This window comes from Monodon monoceros, unplaced genomic scaffold, assembly GCF_005190385.1.
Source record: "Monodon monoceros isolate NGI ecotype Baffin Bay Population unplaced genomic scaffold, NGI_Narwhal_1 Super_Scaffold_7, whole genome shotgun sequence".
Lineage (NCBI taxonomy): Eukaryota > Metazoa > Chordata > Mammalia > Artiodactyla > Monodontidae > Monodon > Monodon monoceros.
In genome coordinates, this window is record NW_021703784.1 from 33,105,272 (window position 1) to 33,126,332 (window position 21,061).

The window sequence follows — 21,061 nt, forward strand, 5'->3', positions numbered from 1 at the left end:
TTCTATCATGTTTGGCTCCATCCCTCTCTTTGTAAGGGACATCTGAGTTTCTGTAGCTTAGCAAGTATTTAGTGGTGGAGTGAGAGACAGGTCTCTTCTATTGCAGACACTCCCATTGCTAAAAAGAGTTCCCCTGGAGCCTTCTTTCTTGGCTTGAGGAAAATATCTTCTTTCTTTCCCCTTAGTGATAGGAAGAGAAAACTCACTCCACTTCTGTCAGCTTTATATAGTCTGATGATTTTTTAACTTCTTTTAACTTTCCTTAAATTTCTTATGTCTGATTGTTTAGGCAGAACTGTATTTGGCATCTTCTAGTAAATAACACACCCATGTGTCTAGCAATATTTCTTTCAAATATTGGGACACAATGTCTATTCTCACCTTTGAGGCTGTAGTAAAAGTTCTGAGATGATTGGAAAACAATATTAGAATATAGAAGGAGATTTAAAATAATATAGCCTAAGACGCTGTGTCACAAAGAAAGAAATGAGGAAATTCACAATTTGTGGCAAAGTGTAAATTAGCACACGGCCCTCCTAATTCTAGTCTATTTCTTGCCGAATGCGTTATTTTGCATTCTGGAGGGAATCATTCTGAAAACTTATAGGAAACTTTATTTAAAACAAGGTTCTGACCAAACAGAATAGCTTCATAGAATGGAATCATTTGAGTTCATGAAAAGACCATTTTTATAATCAGACCTATTTTATTGCTCTAAAAAAATAAATCTCCTGGGATGGAATCCGAAACAGATTAGGTTCTTGCCAATTTATGCTACATAATGAGATTCTAGTGCATTATTTTTCCCCAATTCATTGCATTTATTTGACAATAACAACTGTTTGTTTCTTAAATTCAATATTATATCATAGCTTGCTATCTTTAATTTCAAACTAATCTCTTTTTTGGTCTTTATTTCTATTGTTGGCTCCACTCTTCTCCCACATGCTGGCTCAAAATAGCAGACTGGAGGATCTTTTATTTTCTCCTCTTTTATCCCTTATGTCCGGTAAGTGTCAACTCCACTGGATGTATCCATATATTGTTTCTAAACTCCAACCTATTCTTTCCATTCCCAGTTCTTCTACCTATAACTATTCATCATTCTCTCATTTGGTATTCCTCTATTATTAAACATCCTCTGTTATTAAAAACATGATAAAATAAAATTAAAAACTTGTAACTATTCCTTAAAGTCCAACTTTCAGAATCATAGATTTAAGGATTAGAGGAAAAATTGATATCATCTGATCGAGCAAGCCCTTTGATGCTAAAATTATCTTTATATAATAATCATTCAGCTCATGCCTGAGAACTGACAGACTCTCTTGAGATACAGTTGATTCTACCACAGGCAGACACTGGTTGCTTAGAGTGATCTTCTTTTAAGACAAATTAATTGTACCTCTCATTTTACTGTACTTTGACTGGTTTGTCCCTTTGGATTTCTTTAGAATATGTGTAAGCTGCTTATATATAACAAACTTTTAGCTACTTAAAGATAACAGTTGTTAGTTAGACCTTTAAAAAATCTGTCTTTTGAGCTGAGATTCTGGCTTATTTGCCATGTGACAATTCTTTCTTGCTACGGGAAATAATAAGCTGATGCATCTCATCAAGGTATCAGGATACTGAAAATGATATTTATATATGATACATTAAGGGGAAAAAAAGGTTATTTTTTTCAGTCTTTGCAGCTTGTTTTATGCCCTGAACAATTATACTTGTTTACTAGACAATACACAAAGGCCAACTCTCAACATCCCAAATAGAGAAGATAATTTTCAATTGAAAGTCATTACTGTTAATCTGGATATAATACAGGCAGGTCAAATCATTCTGTAAATCATGACCAGATTCTGTAAATCATTCTGTAATATAGACCAGGGTCTATACCCAGAGTTCAACTACAAAAATACTTTTGCCTGCCTCTCCTAAGACATTTGTATATTGCAGTTCTGAATATTTTACTCATTAGCTTAAAAAAGTATCCATTAATTAATTCAGGGAAGACCTTGCAAAAAGAAGGAAGTTTCCCCTGAATCTGGTCAAAAATTACCTTAAACATTAGCTGAATCTTTAATTTAGTTCTCATTCCTTTAATTTCTTTTATCTTTTCTATTATAATATGGTTTCAAATTTTTCCTCATCACTTGTTTTCCCTCCACTGAACACATTCTTATTTATCCATGTTTCCATAATATGATCTAGCCTAGAACTGAACATAATACTACAGTCATTGTTAGCAAACAGATGCAAAGTAGATCTAACCTCTCCCTTATTCTAGACATTGTTAATACAGCTGAAGATCACGCTAACTCCTTTTTGGTAAGCACATACCACTGCTGACTTCTAATGAAATCAATAAATATCCATTGAATACTTGCAGTTCTAAATCCTCATTGCTGTCTTCTTTCTTCCAGACTTTTGCAGTAGTAACTTACCTATTCTCCCTGCCTACATTCTTTCCCAAGCTCTAAAATCTATTTTTTGTAAAGAACCTAGCACAATCTTTTAACATGTTATCAAGTTACATCTCTCCTCTGCTTAAAATATGATCTGGTCATTGCCTCTCTATTTTCCCTTATCACTTTCCTTGTCATATACTCTCTTTATCGATATTGGTTTCCTCTCTTCTTCTGTATTGGTTCTTTTTCAAACACAGTAAGTCTGTTTCCTCTTTTTTTTTTTTTTTTTTTTTTGTGGTACATGGGCCTCTCACTGTTGTGGCCTCTCCCATTGCGGAGCACAGGCTTCGGATGCGCAGGCCCAGTGACCATGGCTCATGAGCCCAGCCGTTCCATGGCATGTGGGATCCTCCCAGACCAGGGCACGAACCTGTGTCCCCTGCATTGGCAGGCGGACTCTCAACCACTGCACCACCAGGGAAGCCCCTGTTTCCCCTTGATGACTTGACACTGTGGCTGAAACACTTTCTCCCAGATATTCACCTGGTTTCCTTTTCCACTTTTATTAGGTCTTTCCTTGGAGACCTACTCAGAGCGACCTTTCTTGATCACCCTGCGTAAAGTAACATCTTGCTACCCCATCTCCATACACATCACTTACTATCCCTTTATTCCACTTAATTTCTTTATAAAAATTATCCTTTTTAGGTCTTGTGTTATTTCATTTCTTGCTAAGTTGTCTCTCTTCTCTCCTAGAAAGTGAGTTCCTTAAGGACACAAATTTTGTCTGTCTTGTTCACTGCTATATCCTTGATGAACAAAGCAATATATAGTAGACACTGAATTAGTATTTGTTAAATTAACAAACAAATAAATTGGACTGAAAGATATTTGGAATTTATTAGGCCACTGGAACTGAGAATGAGATTCTTTTTTAAAAAATTCCTTTTATCTCTGTAATCTCTACCCCCAATAAACAACATCTTTGACACATTATATATGCCATGCCCACTTGAAACTGTTTATCCACAGCTATGATATTTTTTATAAGACAGACCAAACCATAAATAAAACAATGCTGCACCAAAAGTTCTACTGAATCCTATTAAAAAAAGACAGTTACTATCTTCAGAGCTATACTGAAACAAATATGGATCCAGGGCCCAATTTGAAATAGCTCTTCCCAATTTAGGCATTAAACAAAGACAGCTCTATGTCAGCAAATGTATTATCAGCTAGTACATCTCTCTGAATCACTATAAAATAGCAAATAAAAAGTATATAAGCCAAGTGTCCTCTTGGGGAACTTTAGAATCTCTTGAAACAAAATCTGCCAGAATACATGCTGAGCAGAAATGGGTGAAATGAGACCAGAGAAGCCTGATCAAATGCACTAATAATTTAAAAATTTTACCTAATTTATTTTTCTTTGCTTCATTTTTTCATTTCTTTTTTTTTTCCTCTTTATTTCTTTCAAATTTTTACTGGCTATTTTCACAGTCCCCTAATCTAACCTAAGATAATTGCTACTTCTTTAACTCAAGACTTCAGAATGTCCAAACGAGGCTCAGCATAGTTCTTGGTATTGAAAACATATCAGAACTTTTGTTTGCAGGGAGGTTTTTTGTTTTGTTTTGTTTTGTTTTAATTACAAATTCAATTTCACTACTAATGATTCTGTTAACAACGTCTATTTCTTCCTGATTCAGTCTTGGCAGGTTGCATGTTTCTAGAACTTTGTCCATTTTTTCTAGGTTTTCCTATTTGTTGGTGTATAACTGTTCATAGTGTTCTCTTCTGATTTTTTTGTATCTCTGTGGTATCAGTTGTTATTTCTCCTCTTTCATTTATTATTTTGTTTACTTGGGTCCTTTGTCTTTTATTCTTGACAAACCTGACTAAACATGTATCAATTATGTTTATCATTTTAAAAAACCAGTACTTGGTTTCATTAATCTTTTCTGTTGTTTTTTGGTCTCTATTTATTTCCTTTCTTATCTTTATTATTTCCTTCCTTCTGCTGACTTCGGACTTTGAGCTTCTTTTCCTAATTCCTTTAGATGATGTGTTAGGTTGTTTATTTGAGATATTTCCTGTTTCTTGATGTAGGCCTATACTGCTATAAGATTCCTTATTAGAAGTTCCCATATGTTTTTGTTGCATCCCAAAGACTTTGGAAAGCTGTGTTTCTGTTTTCATTGTCTCCAGGTATTTTCTGATTTCTTCATTGACCCATTGATTTTTTAATAACATGTTGCTTAGTCCCCACCTGTACTACAAAGCTACAATAATCAAAACAGCATGGTACTGTATCAAATATAGACACATAGATCAATAGAATAGTATAGAGAGCCCTGAAATAAACCCACACACTTATGGTCAAATAATCGATGACAAAGGAAGCAAGAATATGCAATGGAGAAAAGATAGACTCTTAAATAACTGATGCTGGGAAAACTGCACAGCTTCATGTTAAATAATGAGATTAAAACATTTCCTCACATCATATACAAAAATAAATTCAAAATGGGTTAAAGACCTAACTGTAAGATCTGAAACCATAGAACTCTTAGAAGAGAAAATAGGCAGAACATCCTTTGACATAAATCATAGTGATATTCTTTTGGATATGTCTCCTAATGCAAAAGAAATAAAAGCAAAAATAAACAAGTGGGACCTAATTAAGCTTAAAAGATTTTGCACAGCAAAGGAAACCATCAAAAAAAAAAAAGACAACCTATTGAATGATAGAAAATATTTGCAAATGATAAGACAAATGAGGAGTTAATATTCAAAATATATAAGCAGCTTATACAACTCAATATTGAAAAAATAAACAACCTGATTAAAAATGGGCAGAAAATTTGAATAGATATTTTTCCAATGAAGACATGCAGATGGCTAACAGGCATATGAAAAGATGCTCAACCGTGCTAATCATCACCTCACACTTACCAGAATGGCAAACATCAATAGCAAATGTTGGTGAGGATGTGGAAAAAACGGACACTGCTGGTTGGAATGTAAATTGCTGCAGCCACTGTGGAAAACACTATGGGAAGTTCCTCAAAATACTAAAACTACCATATGATCTAGAAGTTCCACTCCTGGGTATATATCTGAAGAAAACAAAAACACTAATTCAAAAAGATATATGCAAAAAATAAAAAAATATATGTACCTCAATGTTCATAGAAACATTATTTATAGTAACCAAGACATTGAAACAACCTAAGTGCCCATCAATAAATGAACAGATAAAGAAGATATGGTATATACATAAAATGGAATATTACTCAGACATAAAAACTGAACGGCATTCTGCCATTTGCAGTAACATGGATGGACCTAGAGAGTATTATGCTTAGTGAAATAAGTCAGACAGAGAAGGACCTAGAGAGTACTATGCTTAGTGAAATAGGTCAGACAGAGAAAGACAAATACTGTATGTTATCACTTATATGTGAAATCTAAAAAATAAAACAAATGAGTATATATAGAAAAACAGAAACAGATGCACAGATATAGAGAATGAACTAATAGTTACCAGTAGGGAGAGGGAAAGGAGGATGGGTGAGATAGGGGTATGAGATTAAGAGACACAAACTGCTAGTATAAAATTGATAAGCAACAAGGATATATTGTACAGCAGAGTAGAATATAGCAATTATTTGGTAATAACTGTAAATGGAATATAATCTATAAAAATATGGATTCACTGTATTGTACAACTGAAACTAATATAATGTTTTAAATCAACTATACTTCAATTAAAAAACACACACATCAGAACAATCAGGTTAAAGAATACAAAATCATTCATCCCTTTTGGATGTTTTCTAACCAGAAAGTGCTATAACCAGAAGCATAGCTTATGCCCCTCTTAACAGAAGAAACAAATCAAACAATTAATTGTTTCCTTTAATTCACTTAAAAATAGGTACCTGTACTTACAGAAAATATTATGCTAGAACTTGTGTATGAAACATCAAGTAAAATAGGTATCACCTCTGTTTTTATAGAGCAGATAGCCTTATAATTTTTTATTTAAACATGTAAAAATAATAATTGCAAAATATGCAAGTACTAAAAAGGAAAAATCATCACTTAAAACCAAATTTATCCCTGATTGTCACCATTTGGATGGTTCCACCATACTCTAAATCCACAGTAGTTAAGGTCATGCTGCAATCATAGCCAGCATCATAAACAGATCATTAGGAATAATTAAGTTATCTGACAAATTTCAGTGTTAAAGCAACACTGAGAATTAGAATGGAAAGCATTTTTTTCAAATGCTAGAAAGAAAAATTTATTGTGTTGACATCTATATTGAATAAATATTACCAAATATAGAAGTTGATGACTAAATTTCAAGAAATCTGTAGTTAACTTGATTAGTGGTTAGAAAAATAAGATGTTCCCAAAGAGCTAAAATAAACATAAAATTATACAGCACTTAACCCTTTTCCATTCTCACAACTAATTATATAGGGTTTATTTTACAGATGGTATATTTACAGAATTTGTGTCCTGATAAACCTATACAATTTATTTAAAATCAAGGAGAGGAGAAATTTTTCCTTGCATTTTTTCTGCATCTCAACTGTGTTCAGCTTTCCTTGGGGCTCAGTGTATGTCTCTCCATTTTACAGACAGAATTGACTTGTATTTGAACCAATGAGTTACAAAAAAGTAGCTGTTTCCTTGCTGACAATGGCTCAAGCTAATGCATGGGGGCAGCTCCACAGAAGCTCATACTAAGCAGTAAGTAATCTCTGCCATAAATAAACATATTTCACAGTAGTATTACTGTGGTAGAAATTTATCTCTGTTTAAAGAATGATACTGTGAATATTCATTTACATTTTCTTGTGGGCACTTGATACAATACAAATTCTTTGAGCATTATTTTAAAATAACAAAGAGAATCAATGTAGTACATGATTAATTTTTTATCAACAAATATTTGTCATCATTAAAAATAATAATGCCAGTCCAGTGTAAAAAGCATAGGATAACTTTCATGGCACTTTCTGGATTACAACATATTTTGATGTATAGTGCTTACTCCTTAACCAAACTCAAGGGGAAATATATATTTTTAATAATTTTTTTATGTAAGATAAATAACATTTAGATGACTTAATAAATTAGTTAATTCTCTCTTTAATCTTCAAAACACTGAGAACACATATTTATCCTCAATTCTCTAGGATGCTTTCTTTAGTTGATGGTTTCATTTTATACCACTCCAGGAAGTGCTGACAATTTCAGATACTTTTTAACATTTCCTTTGCCTTTAAGATAAAAATAACAAATAAAACTCTCTAAATTCAGATGACTGCACTCCCCTCCCCCTGCTGCCCTCCACCTTGCTCACAAGGAGAAATTAAATTGTATTCTGATTAATTACATGTCTAATACCACCAGTGCACAGCTGATAAGAGTCAACTTGGTTTCCTGCACTGAGGTAGGCTCCATTATCATCATGACTTCCTGGGGGACCAATACAGTGTGCACATACATAATTTCAAAATGATCACAGAGGAGCCATAATCCATTTCTCTTTCTCATCTGCAGTAGCCCAGTCAGACTTAATATTATCAGGCACCTGTTTTCAGTAACACTTTTGTTTTCATTTCCTTTTAAAGTTATTAGGCAGCACTAGCTGACAGTGACAAAGTTCTGTGCTATTTACCACACTGCCAGTAAGAAGAAGGATAGTATTTGTATAAGCTTATCAATGACAGACATTCTCTGTTTAATAGTATATCATCCTCTTGGCAGAAGGAACAGGCTGTCACCTTTCCAATAAAATGGATTTAACCCAGTGGAGGAGAATGGGGTCAAAGTAGAGAAAAAATGTCTTATTTGAAGGCTTGTTTTTGAAGCAATACAGCTTATATTGAAAGCATCTGAAAGTAAGCCAAGGAAGGTAACTAGATGTACTTATGTAGGAAGGAGGTCAGTGTAGCTCTGAGCAACTGGATTTCCTCTTTTGCCTCCCCTTCATGTCACCTGCTATGTTGAAAGAAGTGTTGTAGGAGGCAGCTTTCTCATTATTCTTCCACTAGTTACCATCTATATGATGTTGGGCATATGACAGAATCTTCCTGAGCCTCTCATCCCTATTGAGAACAAACAGTATTTTACTTGCCCAAGTACAAGGAACTGGACTTCACAATCTCCAAATTATTTTTAATTCTAAGATTTATAAATGCAGTTAGAGAAATATATTTTTTCATTTTAGAAGAGATATAAATACATCTGGCTTTAATAAATCTAATTAAATATTATTTTAAGTTATAACTTTGATAGAAATATATAAATAGAATTGTGATGTTGACAAATATAGGCTGGTACTGGGGAGTGCAAAAAGAACACTTTCAAAAATCTTCAAACAAAAGGGTGTATGTTAATGAGTCTAATAATAGCTGCTTTCTAGATATTCTAATAATACATATTAAAATTAATATTTGTATATGACAGTGTCCTATAAGGCTATTCTATTACATTTCACAGAAAGAAATCTATTTGTAATAAATATCATTGTAATAGATTTCACCTATTGTTAAACATTTCAAAAGAAACTAGCCATATTTCAAAAGGAATATAATGAGTAAGAAATCCATTGAATACGGTATTCTGTATAACAGAGCAGAAAAATTTAAACCCTTTAGCTTTTGTTGTTGTTATTATTTATTTACTTCAACATGGAGACTGAATGAAAAGCAATTCACAAAGAACCTTGAAATGCCAGTCAAGTTGCTTATAAATCCTGAACCTTATTGTCTCTTCCCAATCATTATCTCTTCACATATTTGGAGGATAATATATCCTTGAAGAATCACTTTTAAAGAATATAATAACATGGATTTTGGCACAGTAGAGGTTGAAATGTTGATGCTTCTTGTCACATATATGTTCATAACTGGGCTTTAGTAATTATGATTCCTTCCCCAAATGATTTCACACATTCTATCATGAAAAGCTTAAATTTTATTGAACTTAATTTCATATGGATAAAAATAGTTTGACTGGTTTTTAAAGCTTTTTAAGCTCAGCTAATGAGGTTATTAGATCACAGTGCTGTCTCTGTTTCTGAAATAAAGATACAAAGAAATTCCATTTTCTTTATTGTTAACTAAAACAGGATTGCTATTATTTGCATGTTAAACAGTTATAGATATCAATAAACATGTGGTAGAACTCAAAACTGAGCATGGCTATTTTTATGGCTTTATGCACACCTTTAAACCACTTTACTGAAGTATGATTATAATAAGCTGTACATATTTAGTATATACAACTTGATGAGTTTGCAATAAGTATATACCCATGAAACCACAATCTATGCCATAAACATATCCAACAACTCCAAAAGTTATCGTCTGCCTTCTTGACATTATATTATTATTATTGCTATTAGTACTATTATTATTTAGTGGTAAGAGTATTTAAAATAAATAAGATTTACCCTCTTAGCAAATTTCTAAGGGGTACCACTTATATGAGGAAGCAAAAATAATCAAACTCATAGAAACAGTAGAATGGTGGTTGCCAGGGGCTGTAGAGAGGGGGGAAGGAAGGAGTATTAGTCAAAGGTACACAGTTTCAATTATGCAAGATGCATACTTCCTACAGATCTACTATAGAGCATAGTGCCTATAGTTTGTAATACTGTACTGCATATTCTTTACAATATGCTTCTCCAGCTACTCTCTTTACGAGGTCAAATATAGGTTTCCAATCCTTGAATCAGTCTTGGCCTATGTGATTTGCTTTTGTCAATGAGACATTAGTAAACATGACAGACAGGCTTGAACCATGCTTGCAAATTGACACCTACCCTTTCTATTGCTGTACCTAGGAACCCGCAACCACAGCCAAGAGCCTGGGCTAGACTACTGGATGATCAGAGACATGACAAGGTCATTCCCACTGCCTTTACTGGTAGGAGATAGTAACCAGCAGCATGGGTGAGACCGCATGACACCATCCAGTCCTATTCTTTCAACCCTCATGGGAAGTTTTAGAGATCAGCTGAACCTGCCCAAATCAGAAGAACCACCAAACTGACTTTCAGAATTGTGAGAAATAATATTTTTGAAGTTTTTGTTTAAGCTAAAAAACTTGAGGATGATTTGTTATGGAGTTAAAGCTAATTAGCACAATATACAATTGACATCTATTTAATCTATTATGTCGATTATATTTCTATAAACAGTAGTTTCTCTAACCTTAAAACACACACCCAGAAATGTACAGATGAAATTCATTCCTTCCTGAATTTCTCTTTTCCAAGTTATTTGTCATTTTTTTCTCTTTCTCTTCCTCAGCTCAACTTCTCAGAAAACAAAATTTATAGTAATTGTATTATTTTCCTCCTCTGCTAATCATTTCACAGCTCATTACCATAAGACAGATGTTCCCACTACTTCGTTAAAGGCAATTATCAGTAGCATTAAGAGGAAATGTTTTTAGTACTAATCTCACGTAACCTTCCTACAGCATTGCCACTGCTGACCACTCCTTCTCAGAACCTGTTCTGTTATCACTCTTTCCTAGAATTTCTCCCAACTCACCATCCCTGCTTTTCAACCTATACTTTCTCTTGCCCCTTATTCATGCTTCTCAGAATTTCTTCCTTGCCTTATGACTCATCATTACCTACATAATCCTTGGGTGATTATTTTCCTCCCCAGAGCTTCAAATTCATCTATACAATAATGAACCCCATAATGAACCCCAAATTTACTTTTAACTCAGTCATCTTTCTTACACTTTAAACATCTCCATCTGAGTGTGTCACAGATATCTGAAGCTCAACATGTGCATTATTGAGTTCAGTATTTCCCCACTCTGAATTGCACCCCCTACTTTATTCAGTATCCAAGCAAATGGCAATATCATCTACTCCATAAGCAAATTGAGACCTTGCTATTTCCTCTAAAACAAAATATTTACCAACTTCTATATATTTTATTGCCAAAAAACGTTTGAATCTGTCAGCTCCTGATGCCCTTCACTACTGTTACGCTTAATCCATTTTGTTTCCGTAAACCCAAACCAGTTTCCACTTTTATTAATATCTTATATTAATATGGAACATTTGTCACAAATAATGAACAAATATTGACATTTTATTTTTAACTGAAGTACATACTTTATTCAGATTTCCTTAATTTTTAAATATTTTTTTTTCTGTTGCAAGATCCTATCCAGGGTAATGCATTACATTTATTTATTATGTTTCCTTAGTCTCCTCTTTCTGTGACGGTTTCTCCAATATTCTTGGTTTTTGATGACCTTGAAAATGTTGAGGATTACTGGCCAGGTGTTTCATAGAATGCTCCTCAGTTGGGATTTTTCTGATATAGAGACACAGGCTTTAGGAAGGAAAACTACAGAGGTGAGGTGCCATTCTCGTCACATTATATCTTGTGTAAATGCTATCACGGTTGGTGTTGACCTTGTTCATCACTAGGTTGATGTAGTCCTTATCACTTTCCTCCACTGTAAAGCTACTTTCTTTATTCCACTTTTCTATTCTGTACTTTTTGGAGACACGTCACTATGTGCAGTCCACACTTAAGGAAGGGGGAGCTACACTCCACCTCCTTGAAAACAAAGCATCTAAATAAATTATTTGAAATTCATCTACATGGGAAGTTTGCCTATTCTTTTCATTATTCAATCACTTATTTATATCAATATGGACTTTTAAATTTTATTCTTTGGGTTGTAACTCAACACTTCTTTATTTTCTTGCTCAATTTTTTCCAGTTTGGGCCATTGGGAACTCTTTTTTTTTTTTAACATCTTTATTGGAGTATAATTGCTTTACAATGGTGTGTTAGTTTCTGCTTTATAACAAAGTGAATCAGTTATACATATACATATATCCCCATATCTCTTCCCTCTTGCATCTCCCTCCCTTCCACCCTATCCCACCCCTCTAGGTGGTCACAAAGCACCGAGTTGATCTCCCTGTGCTCTGCAGCTGCTTCCCACTAGCTATCTATTTTACATTTGGTAGTATATATATGTCCATGCCACTCTCACTTTGTCACAGCTTACCCTCCCCCCTCCCCATATTGTCAAGTCCATTCTCTAGTAGGTCTGTGTCTTTATTGCCATCTTGCCCCTAGGTTCTTCATGACTTTTTTTTTTCTTAGATTCCATATATACTTGTTAGCATACGGTATTTATTTTTCTCTTTCAGTTGGTTCCTGTGTCCCTTTGACATTGGTTCCTCATATGTTTGCTTTTTGTTTACTGGTTTGTTTGCTTTAGCACCTCCTCACTTTCTGGCACAAGATATTCTAGGCTGATCAAGTATATTTCCTGCCCCAGTCCTAGAATCAGCCATATCTCCAAATAGCCCTGATTCTTTTAATTGGAGAATAGTATTAGAAACCAAGATCGTGGCACTTTGTGTGCTGGTTTCTACTGCAGTTCATTGCTTCTAGGCCTTCTCAGATGACAGAGAAAAATAAATATATGTGTGTACACCTAGCCATGTATATATACATATCTATGAATACTTTTCATATGTAACTATATGTATCTACATTAAGCTAAACATGACTTCATATTGAAGTCTCCAACTCTAATCCATACCACATGGATCATTCTAGCCTTCTTCTCTTGCTTATCTGTAACCTCCCACTCCATCAGTGAGACAGCTGGCTCCCACCATCCACCATGCATTGACTTAATTGTTCAATCCCATGCATAGGGGTTTTAGAGTTGCTAACACAGAGAAATAAAGTTCTTAACTAGAGTACAGTGTCAAAGTACAGTTTTTTGTTTGTTTGTTTGTTTTTGCCTTTAGTTTTACAGATTCATTTCCAAAGTTACTTAAGTCAGTACCATTTTTCCCACACTCCCCTAAAGTGGAGGTTGTTTCATACATTTGTAATACTCTTAGATTCTTTGTCACATTCTGCGTTTCATCCAGGGAGCCTCTAACCTTCTAGATTATTATTATTTTAATTTATGTACATTAAGGTTTACTCTGTGCTGTAAAGTTCTATTGGTTTTGATAAATGCATAATGTTATTCTTCCACCACTACAGTATCATACAGAATAGTTTCACCAAGCTGAAAAATGTCTATGCTTCTTTCACTCATTTAGTCATCCCCTGACTCCAACCCCTGGCAATCACTGATCTGTGCACTCTCTATAGTTTTTCCCTTTCCAAAAGGTCATATATATAAAATCATACAGTATGTAACCTATTCAGACTGGATTCTTTCACTTAGCGATATGCATATAGTATTCATCCTGTGTTTGAATAACTTGATAGTTCATTTATTTTTATCACTGAGTAGTATTGCATTATATGGAATTTCTATGGTTTATTAACTTATTGAAGGGTATCTTGGTTATTTCTAGTTTTTGGTGATTATTATTAAAACTCGTATAAACTTTTTTGTGTAGGTATTTTGTGTGCCATAAATTTTAAAATCAGTTAGGTAAATACCTAGGAGCCAAATGCTTGATTAGATGGTAAGACCAGTTAGCTTTGTAAACACGGCCAAACCATCTTCCAAGGTGGCTGTACCGTTTTGCCTCCTTACCAGCAATTAATGAACTTCCTTGTTTTCTGCATCCTCAAGAGTAACTAGTATTGCTTTTACTTCCTCTTTTTTTTCTGGATCTTAGCCCTTCTGATATGTATAATGGTATCTCATTGTTGTTTTAATTTTGAGTGCATTTTTAATATAAGGCTATATATTCCTGTGAATGGTGTCAAAGTTTCATTGCTCTGAATAGCCAGTTTTTAAACTTAAGGTTGTGTAAGAGTTCTATATTTTCTAGTTAAACACACCCAAGATAATCCACCCATTAAAAAATGAATAAATAAAACAGAGAAGAAATACAGTCTGGGTCTTCTCTTATTTCTTCAATCGGTGTTGGTTCAAATAGCATCAACAATATAAAATGTGCTTATGACCTATGGCTTAATTACCCACATTTTCTGTAATAGTAATCAAGTTAGTGTACAAAATAGGTCCTGTTATGTAATACTCATAGACAAATAACCAGGGAAAACATTAATAATAAAATAAAATAGTAAATATTGAATGTAAGTATCACCAAGTAACAAGAGCATAATAAAAGCTGTACTTCTAGAATAATTCGTTAAATAAGGAGGTGGAGAAAGGTTTTATTTCTTTGTTTTTTGTTTTTTTTGCGATACGCAGACCTCTCACTGTTGTGGCCTCTCCCGTTGCGGAGCACAGGCTCCGGACTCGCAGGCTCAGTGGCCATGGCTCACGGGCCTAGCCGCTCCACGGCATGTGGGATCTTCCCGGACCAGGACACGAACCCGTGTCCCCTGCATCGGCAGGTGGACTCTCAACCATTGCGCCACCAGGGAAGCCCCTGGAGAAAGGTTTTGAAAATAATTATCCTTGATAAGTGGTCCTTTCAGTATCTAATCAATTTTATTTAAACAGCTATCTACAGCAAATAAATTCATGTTTTAAATATCACTAATATGTGTATATATGCTTCATATTAAATGCAGATGATTAAAAATCAGATCCCATGTAAAAATTAGAAACGTCCTTTGCTTTTGACTTTTTTTGTCTTTGTCTATAGTATTTGAAAAACAACTTACCTCCAGACTCAGCATCTTGTTTCATCAGAAAGACCAGCACCTAGATTCCCTTATGAGCTACAAATCTAGGCATCACAGATACCAACTCAAGCTGAGTATTTTTGTCTTTCAACACCATTATATAATACCTCCTTTGAAGTGACTGTTTATTTCGGGGAGATAAGTTGGGCCAGCACATGAAAATAAAACTTTGGAGCGATATTACAATCTATCACTCTTCCTCCACCTAGCATTGTCAGATTAATATATAAAAACACTGGACATCAGTTAAATTTAAATTTTAGATAAAATAGAATAACATATTGCATGGAACATACTAGAAATAAAGTAATTATATGTTGTTTATTTGAAATTCAGTCTTAACTGAGCATCATTCATTTCATCTTGCAAACCTACCTCCATTCCCCTCAGTTAGTTTATGAGTTCAAGAGGAGAATGACACTGAGAAGATAAAAGAGAGACCAGATCATCATGGAAGATGGTAATACTGGACAGAAAGAATGTAAGATAGGATAAAATATTTAAAGACTCTTTATTTCTTTTATAAGTGACCATAATCATGATAAACCAGGATGTTCATTTAACTTTCACTGTCTCTGAAACTATTCACTTATTTTTCATGTTTTCACAAATGTCTCTACCCATATTTTATAGAGGTGTATATATATATATAAAATGATGATTTAGATTGTAAATGAAAGTCAATGAGATGGGATGGACACTTATTTTGTTAACATTTATATGGTATTTTTATAAGCACCTTATTATATGTGACTTTTTGTGGTACTAACAGAGGTTTAAGGGTTGTTGTCTCTTTCTTGTTGTTGAAAAGATGAATCTTGATATAAATTTAAATGAACACATGAGGATATAGTTAATGAAGACCTTTATATATTTTTGTTATTTGATACGTAAGGCGGGTTTTTTACCTGAAAGACACCCAGTGACTGACAGAAACAGAATAAGTTTCCAAGAGGAGGCCATCCTTGGTGACTAGGATCACCAGAGTCCCAGTGTATTTAGCAGCTCTGACGTTTCTTCATTGAAGAATGCCCTGTTGAGACAGATAACAATTTTCAAAAACAGAGAAAAGAAAATAAACAAACAAAAAGGTAAAAAAACAAAAACAAAATAAAAAATCTCATAATAAAATGATAAATAACTTTCATTGCAAATGTCAGATTAATATATACTTGGACATTGACAACCATAATAAAGTTTCCATTAGAATTAATTTAATGCACAACACAAAAACTTCGGAAAAGTGATAAACTTTCTCTGTCACATTTACTTATACTAAATACTCCCTTACAGATAATAAAAACATCAGGTTCTAATGGGGATAATTTTTCCTCACAGGGAATGTATAATAGTTATATTTATTACGTTAGACAAATTATTGGACTAGAAAAATAGGGTAGAAGAACCAGTTACATCAATATATACTCCTCTGGTCTAGAACATAACTAATTATCAGTTAAGCAAGTGATTTTACACATTGTGTCTGTAGCTCATCTAAACCTCTACAGGGAATTTTTCTCATTTAATTATTAATGTCAACTGCCTTTGTTTATAACTCCTGTGATTATCTGTACTGTGTTATAGTTCCCTCCTTCTGTGAGTTATTTTCTCAGCATCCTTTGCTAGCCAGAATCTAAGGGAAATAAGGATTTTCATGAATATTTAACATTTTTTGTCTAATGCCATTTTTATAACAATAACCACTATAGCACATTAATGTCCTTTGATTCCTTTATCTGTCCTGAAAGATACAATAAGCATAAAAATACAAAATTCTCGCCTGAAAATTAATATAGAAAAACTTGACAAATGTGTACTAGAAATTCCTATAATAGACAAGTAACTTCTGAGTTTTCAGGTGTCAGTTACTGGTGTCCTTCTTGGCCAAAAGCAACTAAATTGAGAAATAATTGTACAGTGTGTTGATGATTTAAAATAACAATTGCTTCTTTGCAACTTGTTCCTCCCAGTAGACTTAGAGGTTCAGGTTATTTCTATCTTTTAGGAAATATCTTAAAAATATAGACAAGCATTTTTCCCTTAGTTAGGTCATAATTCAATACAGACGTACCCAAAGAGGGAAAGCTTTTCTTAGTGAATCTTCCACCTGAATGTTAGTTCCATTATTTATATTTTAAAATCTAAGCCTTGAAAACCTACTTTAATTACAAGGTTATGGATTACTAATGGAAAAGAAAGTTAATGACTTAATAATGGTTGATTCACAGACACCCCCTTCAAAAAAGATATTTTTCATCATCGTTTTTCTTCCAAGTAAATATCAGAAATAAATACAATTTGAAGCACAAAAAAGACCTTATCACTACTTTTTACAGTTTAAAACATTATTATTTATATACTGCCTTTTACCAGAAAGGAAAAGAAGAAAATCAGCACTTCACACATAACAATTAGAGACTTAAAGTTGCTAGAAAAACAATTATGATTCATGAAAACTGCATATTTAAATTAGTGAATTCTCAATCCATTGATGAAATTGGCCTTTCACAGACTGTGAGTTCTAAGACATTAGTGCAGTTTTGCTTAACTTTTTTTGATGAGCTTCTGCTCAGTCCACGTCCTGAAAACTGGTACTTTCCCTCTCTATTTACAATGTCTTCTGTTTTCTTAAATATTCTTCATCAACAAATGCAAATATTTTCAGAGCACTTAAATGTTATACACTGGGAATGTCAAAGAGAAAATACACACGTGTGTGCACATGCTCATACACATACACACACACACATACACAGAAGTTAACCATAGGCTACAAGCCCGATAAGCAGGACAATGTAAGTGTAACATAGATACAGAGCTATCAAAAGGGGAATATATTTGTAAGGATGACAAGAGTTGGGAATAGTACAGAAGCATCTTTAGCAAAAATTCAATAAGATATTGAGCTTAGACAGATATCTTACTTTTGTATGGAATGGCCGTGAGCACATGGATAAATAAGTCGTTATCAGAGAGTGATCCACACCGAATAAATCAACACAGAGTAAAGGGACAGCCAGCTGCCAGAAGATAGACAAGGCTATTTTTGTAAGGGTTCATGGAAGGCATTTCTGATAAGATGACATTTGGGCTCAGTATTCATGTTTTCAACATACCATTGTAGAATAAGCCTTATATTCCAGGCACATTTTTTTCAGTTCTCAAATAAAAATAGTACAGTGAATTTTATAACTAAAATAATTCACTTTACATTAAAACTTTTTCAAAGAGAAAAAAGCCTGCATGTGTGTGATTGTGTGTGTGTGTGTGTGTGTGTGTGTGTGTGTGTGTGTGTGTGTTTTCATTTTCAAACATCAGTGCTTGGTCCTTGGGGCCTAAATGCAAAAAATAATAGTTCTTCAAAAGCCATTCTTTCTAAGATGCCTAACTGAGATTCTTTCTTTTTACTGGCTTACTTTCTTCTCATTCTCTCTCTCTCTCAATCACTCTCTCAAGTAAAGAAAGAAGTAAATAAAATAATCTTTAGGTTCCAAAATATGTAAATTTGTATATGCTTCTCTTGAAAAGACAATTATTCCATGACTTTAATAAAATCCTTGTATCAAAGTGATAAAATAATGTAATTAATCAGACATACATTAAGGTCCTACTGCATGTCAAGTTAAATTATAATCAGTTAATAAATGTTACTAAAGCATTTTAAGGTGTATATTTTAGAAATACCTTAATGGAAACTGACAGTTGTACATTAAACTGTTATTTATCAAGGGATTGAAAAGTCAGAACTACTAAGTTGCATACTACTAATTGGACATATTATTTTTTAAAAAACAATTTTTGAAAGAGCTTATTTCAATGTTTAGAATATATACCTATCATCATCTGTGATAATCAAATTAGATGTATGAAATGACATATTACTTTGCATTTTTTCCTGAATTATTGCAAATATTTGCAAGTAAAGTAAAATAAGTAGAGCATCGTATTAGTACTAAGTCATAAATTATAAACAATACATGCATTGTGCAGTTGAATGCAAGGCAAGTACTTAAAAACATCACTCCTTAACTGGAGTCTAAAATAGGATTGCTAAACATATGTTAAAATAAATCAAGTGATAGTATGCTGCCACCTGAATGCAAGTTAGCTTTTCTTCTTAAAGATACATAGAGGAAACCGCCTTGTTTATGACATGTGTATGTGAGTGTGCATAAAGAGAGGGAAATGTCGAGAGAGAGATTTCTATTAATGCCTACCAATCTCTCTCTCCTGTTTTATAGCAACGGTTTCCTTCAGTTTGGCCTCTTACTGGCTTTTCACACAACAGTCAGAATTACGTTTTAAAACATAAATCAGGCTTCATCATTTCCCTGTTTCAGTGGTTTATTCTTTTTTTTTTTTTTTTTTGCGGTACGCAGGCCTCTCACTGTTGTGGCCTCTCCCATTGCGGAGTAACAGGCTCCGGACGCGCAGGCTCAGCGGCCATGGCTCACGGGCCTGGCCGCTCCGCGGCATGTGGGATCTTCCCGGACTGGGGCACAAACACGTGTCCCCTGCATCGGCAGGCGGACTTTCAACCACTGTACCACCAGGGAAGCCCTTCAGTACCTACTGTATTTTTCTTCTTAGCAATTATCAGTGCTTGAAGTTATGCTATTTATTTGCTTATAATTATCTTTTTCTCCTATTAGAATGTGATATCCATGAAAGCAAGAATTTTTGTCTTGTTCATCTTTGTATACCCAGCATCTAGAAGAGAATCTGCTTGGTTTTAGTAGGTATTCAATAACTATTTTGAATAATAATTAATGAATAAACTGGAGCCTCTAGTAAGTAGATTATTTGGCACAAGATAATAGAAAAATTATTATCCCTTAAATTTCCATGATACTAACAACAGCTACCATTTATGAAATTCTATGTGCCAGGCATTGTGTCATGCACTTTACTTACACAACCTCTATTAACTAACTTGACATCTCTTATTGATGAAGGTAACTTTCCCAAAAACACACAACTAGTAAAAGGACTGGGGTAAGCATAAGGTTGACTTTTAAATTACATTATCTCTTACAGAACTCCACAGCTATTTCTACAAAAGTCTCCAGAAACCCTCTTATCTGACACAATTGGAACTGGTACTGAGTTAGTAAAAAAATCATTTAAAAAAATCTTACACATATACCTGAAAGGTTGTCATTTAACTAATATGATTTAACTCTATATTCTTTGGCCTATCTTAGTATATAGGAATGAGATTTTTTTTTATCATGGATATTCTGGTGAAAAATTATTTTATCTCAACATCATGAGTCTTTTTCAATGGAAGTCTTGTCTAATGCATAATATACAATTTTTAATTTCTTTAGAGTGGTATAAGAACGTGAAGTTGTCTAATGACAGCATCATTGAGGTTTTTTATTATTTTTATACAGTTGTTTCACACATATTTAATTTTATAGCATATCCTAGGTCACTCATTTTATTGTTTGTCTAAGACTATTACCTTTTGTTTTATTTTGTGTTTTATCCTTTTTTTTTCTTAGAAGAAAATGCTCTCACTCTTGGTACACTCATATGCATTGATCTGCATAATGTTTATTTGAATTACCTAATTACATCAACATGTACAACCTCCACAGATGGATGACACTACACACCTGAATCCTGGTAAGTATACAACTTATGCAGTGACAGTGAGTAAACTAGAGGTGAGCCTACTTAACCATCAACATCTAAATAGTTCTGCATTATTTTCATTTATGGAGACAATAAAGGTTGCTAGTTACTTGGCAAATTAGAACAATAGAGGTTGAGTAAAAGTGTTCTGCTCCAGTTAGCATGTGACAGAGCTGCAATATGAAGGACTTGGATGTAAATTTTAGTGAAAGGAGTAAGATAATCAAATATCTCTTTTTCTGTGTACCTTATTCTCCACCTCAGCAATGACTCTTTCTAAGACTGAAGCTAGTGACACTTTTGTTTGGAAGATACCCTTTAAAGGTTGAGCAAGGCCAGGATGGGACTCACAGAAAA

The 21,061-nt window shown here is 33.7% G+C and overlaps 1 protein-coding gene across 1 annotated transcript in view; it reads right to left on the minus strand.

Moving 5' to 3' along the window:
* Nucleotides 1-21,061, minus strand: part of CNTN5 (contactin 5) — a 1,393,643-nt gene that overhangs the window by 767,626 nt on the left and 604,956 nt on the right. The window contains exon 3 of the mRNA XM_029208299.1: nucleotides 15,973-16,097. Coding sequence (XP_029064132.1) covers nucleotides 15,973-16,027 — 55 coding nt within the window. The 5' untranslated portion in view covers nucleotides 16,028-16,097. The remainder of the gene's footprint in view (nucleotides 1-15,972; nucleotides 16,098-21,061) is intronic.